The sequence below is a fragment of the Danio rerio genome, chromosome 17 (genome assembly GCF_052040795.2).
Source record: "Danio rerio strain M-AB ecotype USA chromosome 17, GRCz13ab, whole genome shotgun sequence".
Classification (NCBI taxonomy): domain Eukaryota; kingdom Metazoa; phylum Chordata; class Actinopteri; order Cypriniformes; family Danionidae; genus Danio; species Danio rerio.
Genome location: NC_141037.1, coordinates 36,762,084 through 36,770,000, shown reverse-complemented (window position 1 = coordinate 36,770,000; position 7,917 = coordinate 36,762,084). Strand labels below are relative to the sequence as shown.

At 31.7% G+C, this 7,917-nt stretch overlaps 1 protein-coding gene across 9 annotated transcripts in view; it reads right to left on the bottom strand.

The window, feature by feature from the left end:
• The window catches only part of asap2a (ArfGAP with SH3 domain, ankyrin repeat and PH domain 2a), a 139,560-nt gene that overhangs the window by 35,415 nt on the left and 96,228 nt on the right, over nt 1–7,917 (bottom strand). For 8 of the 9 annotated variants that reach the window (XM_087289412.1, XM_087289414.1, XM_087289409.1 and 5 more), the window contains 3 exon segments: nt 5,263–5,312; nt 2,614–2,743; nt 2,433–2,518 (listed from right to left, as the gene is read on the bottom strand). In XM_087289412.1, the coding sequence (XP_087145538.1) occupies nt 2,433–2,518; nt 2,614–2,743; nt 5,263–5,312 (266 nt within the window). 9 annotated transcript variants of the gene reach the window in all.

Sequence of the window (7,917 nt, the reverse complement as noted above, 5' to 3'; positions counted from 1 at the left end):
CATTATTATTTATTGGTAAGTTTAAGTATATTTCAGGTGTAAATATACCAGTTTACTAGTGTTTGATTAAAACGCATCTTAATAAGTGGTGTGAACAGCTCCAGGGGGATTAAATACAATACAAATCACTCTCTAGGACTTAATAAGGACTTCCTGACTGATCAGTGTATTCATCAGTATTTTCATGGGGGACAGCTGCATCATTTCATACTTTATCATTTGCACATGTTTTAAGGCAATATGAACACTTAGGCAATGTTACACAATTCAAGCACAAAATTCAAGAAGTGATAAACATGTTCAAAATGATGCCTAATCAAGTACCTTTGAGTAAGCTATTTCAGTACTATTCAGTACTATTTCAGACTTCCACAAGTTTAAACGCTAAAGATTTTTTTCTAACGGCCCAGCTAAAACATTTAAAAAACATTGAAAACAAATGTTACAGTAAGGAAGATAATCAAGCCATATTAGAGTTAATAAATAGAAAATAGAGTTAATAAATAAATACCTGTTTAAAAATGGTTTAAGACCTACAATACAATATTTTAGTGATTTTAAGAATTTTTTAAGGCCTACAATTTAGTTTTTGAAATTTAAGAACTCACAAATGCTCTGTACAATTGGAAAGTGTGTCATTATATTGGATCCATGCATTTTGCCTGAGAGTGACCAAATTCTAATTTACCAGCTTACAAAAAAGATAAAGAGAACCACTTTACACAACAACTTTTATAGCTTTAACAAGGATTAATTACTTCATTTATATGGTGAGGAATATGCAATGTTATTTTATAATGTCAAGTTAGAATCGGCCAAAATATCCATATTTTTTCAATTCAATTCAGCTTTATTTGTATAGCGCTTTTACAATGTAGATTGTGTCAAAGCAGCTTCACATAAATGGTCATAGTAACTAGAAGTGTAGTTCAGTTTTTTAGTGTTTCAGTTCAGTTCAGTTTAGCTCAGTTCAGTGTGATTTAATCATTACTGAGAATTCAAACACTGAAGAGCAAATTCATCGATGCGTAAAATGCATCGATATCTGCTAACCTTATATTTAACAAATTACAAATAAGCATACATTTGCAAGTGCCATTTACTAACTTGTCAGTTTTTTCCTTTTCTTTTCTTTTTTTTTTTTTTTTTGTAGAAGGGCTGTATGCACACAGACTTTTAATTTTCAGCCAGACAGCCCAAGGGCTTCCAGTGAACTGTCTTTCCTTTACAAAATTGTCACATATAAGATCTGATTTCTTCAAAAATCAGCGATCTTCACTGCCTGTTAGATATACGATATGAAGTGGATCTCATATCAGACAAGCACTGCATTAAACTCAGTTTCCCCTCATCATGTCTTTAAAATATGGCAGTTCATTTTACTCAAGTATTTTCAATGGGATTTCTGCCCTAGCCTGTTGCTACTGTTGGCGCTAGTGGTTACAATGGTCTTTCATTTCCTTTTACGCTTGAACAACTAAATGAATGCTTAAGTGTATTTAACTGAATGTATTATAATTACATTACAACATCGATTCTGTAAAACAACCTTATGTAATTGACAATAGTCATGTTAAGCTTTCACCGGAAGTTTATCGTTGGTTTTAAAACTTTAGCCCTGCATAGAGCTCATTGACCATCACCTTTGCTGCCTTTTAAAATACTGTCTTCAGTATAATCAGAATATTTGGGAAATAATAATAATAAAAATTAAAATTAGACATTCTCTTCTTATGGGCAAAAATTTGTTTATCCATTATCCTGTTTCATTCCTACTGTATGTTATGTGTCCCACATTACAGAGTTTCAGGGACAAAATATTATTTGTTTTTATAAGTTTTTTTCATAAGTTTTTTTCAGATACATTAGACATTCAGATTAAACCAGATAATTAATAATTATATTTGGAGTTTCCAGAGTACACTGCGGGTACAACAAAAGTTTGTTTACAATGGGTTGATCGTATCCTTTTGTTGTGTAAAAAAAAGAAGTTCCAACTCTTAAACTATGGCTGACAGACATAACGGATACATTACATCTGGAAAAAAAAAATCAGATATAATCTAATAGACAAGATTTTGTTATTTGAAAAAAAAACTGGTGTCCTTTTGTTTCCTTTCTACAAATTTGTGATTAAAATGTTCACTTTGCCTTTAGTACCTACTTTTACCATTGGATAGCACTGGTGGGTGGGTGGTAGGTTGGGGGAATGCATGTTTAACTTTTATTCGTTTAATTATTATTTTTATGACTGTTGGTTGTTTTTTTCTTACTTTTTTGAATGTCTAATTGTTAAAATGTAAGTTTTAAGTTTGTATTTAATTTTTAAAAATCGTATTTAGAAGTGAATGTCTGCTAAATGCAAAAATTTCTAATAATAAAAATTATTTAAAACAATGATGGCCATTATTTAGGCACATAACCAGACTTACTTGCACTGTGCGTGGAAGTATTTGATGAGATTCTGGAGCAGGTCGACACCTTTTTTGATCTTGATTTCATTGACTTTGAGGAGGTACTGTAACAAAACAATGGAGATGCTTGAATCACACACACACTGCACAGGAAGTGGTCCCCAAACAGAACTCTCCAATGAACTGTGCCTCCTCTGACCTCACACATCTGAAGCTGGAAGAAACGCCGCTCTTTTTCCATCTCTTCTGCTATCTCTGCTCCGCTGATCTCCGTCCGGATCATCCCGTGCTGCCGGGCGTGCTCTTTTTTCTCCTTCTCTATTTTAGAGCTGCGTTAAACACACACAGGACCACCTTAAAATTTGAGACACACAAACGCAAACGCACGCACAGGAAACGCTCATGCAGCAGGGCATTCTTTTCCATATGCTCCAGCGGCATATTGTACTCCACACTACGGATGCAGCATTTCCTCTGTGGGTTGGAAGGCCCTGCTCTCAGACACAGGATTCCAGAGAGAGCCTCATGCACTTGCTTTAGGCCTGTGTTTCGCTCTCAGCTCCAGTGGCCCAATATGAAGCTTTTCTGGAAGCCTAGCGAGGGGATGTAATCAGGAGATGGCTGGACTCTAGAAGCCATTTCCTAAATAGCAGCATTTCTAGTTGGTGAACTAGAAAGTGTAAAGGCAAACAAGGAATATGACAAAATGCAGCAAGCGCTGAATGAACTGATGTGTTGGCAAAAAGAGCTAAACTACTCATTTAAATATATTTTTAAAATATATTTAAATATGAGACAATTAAAATTTTTTGGTGATATATTTCTTGACTTATATTTTTATTAGATTTTTATTTATGATGTTGTTTTAGCTTTAAGGCAGACTATAAAAAGTATATTGACTGTGTGAAATATCTCAAATAAAATTAATTTCATAATAATTTTTATTTGTATAAAATTTATATTTCTATATTTATATTTATTTCAGTTCACATTCATTCTATTGAAGTAAGAAACATTATTTATGTTTTTTTGGTATTAGTTAAATATAATAATAATAATAATAATAATAATAATAATAATAATAATAATAATAATATGATTATTATTATACTATTATAATAAATAATTATATTACAAAATAATAATATTTTAATAATATAATTACATAATAATAAAAATATTGTAGTAGTAGTTGTTGTTGTTGTTTTTATTATTATTATTATTATTTATTTTATTTTTTTTATTATTATCATTATTATTAATAATCAAAATAATGATAACAATGATAATGCTAGTAATAATGCTAATAAAAATGACACTTTTATTTTATTATTATTATTATTATTATTATTATTATTATTATATCATAATCAATATTATTATTATTATTATTATTATTATTATTATTATTATTATTGTTATTATTAGGAGCTTTGGGAAATTTACTCACGTCACAATTGTAATTTTTAACATTGTCTATTATTTAAAGTATGTTTTTAAAAAATTATGCTGAATAAAGTGTATACATTATATATATGTTTGGCCTTAACATAATTCAAAATATGTGGCTGAGAGATAGCTATTGACTTCTTTTTTTGGTGGGGCCAGCGAAACTTTGAGCGCAGCAAGTAAAAATCTGAACCACTGGTGCGATCGAGCCAGTAGAAAAATCCTTTGCATAGAACCTTGTAATAATAATAATAATAATAATAATAATAATAATAATAATAATAATAATAATAATAATAAAAAACAATATTAGTACTGTTGTTGTTATTACTATTACTAATAATAATGATGATAATGATGATAATAATAATGGCCATTGCTGTGTTAGTTAATAATAAAATAATCTAATAAATTTTGTTGTTAAATAAAGAAAGAAAGAAAGAAAGAAAGAAAGAAAGAAAGAAAGAAAGAAAGAAAGAAAGAACAAAACAGACTCCTTCATGCCAACACATGACTTCAACTGTAATCATCAACAACAGTCCACCATTTTTCTGAAAAAGTTCACGTCCAGTATTACACTAGTTATAATGAAAACAGTATAAAAATGGTGGAGTGCTGCTTTCATCTTTGGGGGAAAGCAATATGCAAACAACCGAAGTAAATATGAATCGTGATTGGATGTTTCCTGCCGTTCACCTGCTCTCATTATTTTTAATGCCAGATTCTCTATTACACAAACACAGCAAGGTCTTTAGCACACTCATTAGCAGGGTAGCTGCACAAATGAAGCCTGCTGTGCAAAACTGCAATTTGCGAGAAAGCTGAAAGCTTTGCACAGACACAGAGATCTGAAAAGTGAACTCAAACTGTAGCGGTGGTGACGATGAAAACCAGTTTAATGGAGTCAGGGCCAGTGTGACGTTAGAGGACCCTTTTGTGTCTTTCTGTCTGGAAACATGAAGGTTTTCGGTCACAATCAGGCAGCGGAGATTGTCTCCAGAGATGTGGAGGTGAAACATGTATTTGATTGAGCCAATGATGGAAAACAGCAATGATATTAGGAAAAAAGACAGAACCGTAAAGAGCTTCTGTCTTTAAAAGGTAAAAGCAATTAACCAAATGACGTGTTATAAAATAAATAGATTACCCTTTCAGTAAAGAATGTCCCTTGCAGCTTGGAAAATATATAAAAAAGTGCTACATAAATGTCATACATTGTTGCATGCTGAACAATCAGTGTGAGAGGAATACAGGAAGTGAGGTGGCAACAGTGACAGCTCGTTATCCAGAGTGCTGGGCGGCACTGATCCCTCATGTCATGTTTCAACTTAATTAATTTTTAGACTTATTATCAATATAAGCAAACGTGCATGACAGAAATCAGCTGGAAATGTCTTACACTTTAGTCTCGTAGTCTTTCCAGGCTTTATCGAAGGGCTTTTTGAGATCCTGCAAGAGAGAGACAGAGAGAGGAGATTCATTAGTGTTGCTCAACCTGCATTTTGACATCTGCAGAGAAAACAGACCGGAGGAAAAGCACCACCTCACAGACGCTTCACCATCTGCATAATGTCTAATGGATTTATCTTTTTCTTTTTCTTTGCTTCTTTCAGCCTTGTCATACAGTTTGATATAGCGTGATTGATTTTGCACTGAATGCACTGAGATAAATCAGCACAAATTTAAAATGGTGTTTGTTTACTTTAGATCTATCTGCCAGCCAATCAAATTAGAGAAACTGGACTTAAAGCCTAAACTGTTACTCGCTGCATTTTTCGGATAATATGTTTTCACGTTACGTTTATCATTAGAAATTGTAGTAAATGTTTATCTGGTTGAAATATTTTGATAATAAAACGAGTTCAAAAAATTAACACATTTTAACTGTTTTCTTTTTTTCTTCTACCTGTCCTTTTTTTAAAATAAAAATCAACAAAAAATCTGCCGCATAAATTTGCATTTAAAATTTAAAGAAATACAGATTTGAGATGTGTCATGTATTTATCAATACCGACTATATAACTCTCATTTGGCTATCTCTCCCAGCTTGTCTTTACAATATAGATTGTTTTTAACACATAAGCAAGCAAGCTTTGATAAATGTGCACGATTTATAAGCTGTCACAAGAAAAGAGCCAGAAAGACTAAATAAAGGAAATGGTAAAACTATCTACGCTACAAAATAGTGCTAATGATTAAGACAATACATAATATTACACTTAAATAATATGGTAACAGATGCCAATTTTAAATATCAACAGCATAACAAGCTGTGCTATACATTTACATATTATATATATATATATATATATATATATATATATATATATATATATACACACACACACACACACTATATATATATATATATATATATATATATATATATATATATATATATATATATATATATATATATATATATATATATACACACACACACACACACACACATTTTGAGCTCTTTTGTTAAGGAATGTTTTATAGCATGTGTATCAAAGCACTCAACATCATAAATTGAATACGATACCAGGTAAGCTACTAAGCAAGCTTACAGTACCATGTCAGAAAAGTCATACATAGATGCACACAAATATAATGACAAAAAAAAATAAGTTTTAGCAAAAACAAAGTGATCTGAGAGAGTTTGAAAAACTTGTCATTATACTCTGCAGCAAACAGCTTTTCTTGCAGCCACTTTCCAAAAACAGAAAGTGAAAGAAACTGCTTCAAATTTTTTTATTCTTTTTGTTTTAAGCAACATTATATGCAGTTTTAAACATATTTTAAGAAGTTTCAAGTGAAAGCCAAGTGATCTGAGGGATTGAGTTGTCAATCAAAAGCATTTGATACAGTTAACCATACTATTCTTTGAAACAAATTGATCTCTTTTAATCTCTCTTCTTTTGCAATGGATATGTTTTCATCATATTTATCCAGTAGATCTAAGGTTGTTAAAATCGGTATGATAACATCGCAGGCATTAGGTTGTTCTATGGGGGTTTCACAGGGAAGTATTTTGGGACCTTTACTTTTTCTGATGTATATCAATGACCTCCCTCAGTTAACTAAATACTCAGATTCTTTATTGTACACCGATGACACTGTACTTTTTGTGTCTGGATCAAATACAGACAGAATTAACAATACATTTAATACAGATTTTCAGCATTTACATCAATGGCTGCAAAACAATCATTTGACGGTTAACGTTAAGAAAACAGAGTGTATGTACTTTTATTCACCTAGTTGAAAATTATCCTTATCCTATCCCATCATTTTCTCAAATCAAAAACTTTCCATTGTATCCACATATCAATATTTGGGAGCAGTCTGGACATGATTGAAAATGTTTATAAAAAGCTAAAACAAAAGCTTTTTGTTTATGGGGAAAATTAAGACAAATTTGACCTTTTCTGTTTCTGAAACTTATCTTCATGCCATAATCTTGTCTACCATGTCCTACTGTTTGCCTGTTTGGTCTCTCACAACAAATTATATCTTTGAGCCAATAGCTAGACTGCACAATAGGACCTATAGGATCCACAATAGACTTTCTAGATGGACACATCACTGTTTTGATCACTCTAATGCTTTATCATTTCAAAATTACATTATGAACACAATGATTAAACTGTACAATCAAGTTTTAAATAGTGCTACCTCAGCAGCCCTTACTGCTTTAGTACCAAAACTTAACACAAGGACAGATCGTTCCACCAGATCTGCAACAAATGGATGTTTGCCATTACCGGCTATTAAAAACTGTTATGGACAAAGATCTTTCTTTTATGCATTCACAAAAGCCTGGAAAGAGATCCCACAACATCTAAAAACAATACTAACATTAAGACTATTTTAAATCCCATGCTCATCATCTGATGGTCAACTATCACTGTAGCCACTGAGTTAGTAGCCTGCTTCCCTCTATTTTGTATGTTTGGGGATTGCTTTTACTGTTCTCATGTGTTGATGAATGAGATGGCAAGATGTGTCAGTATGTTTTTATGTTCTGCTGAGCAGGAACCTGCTGAAAAACAACAATTATGCTGAG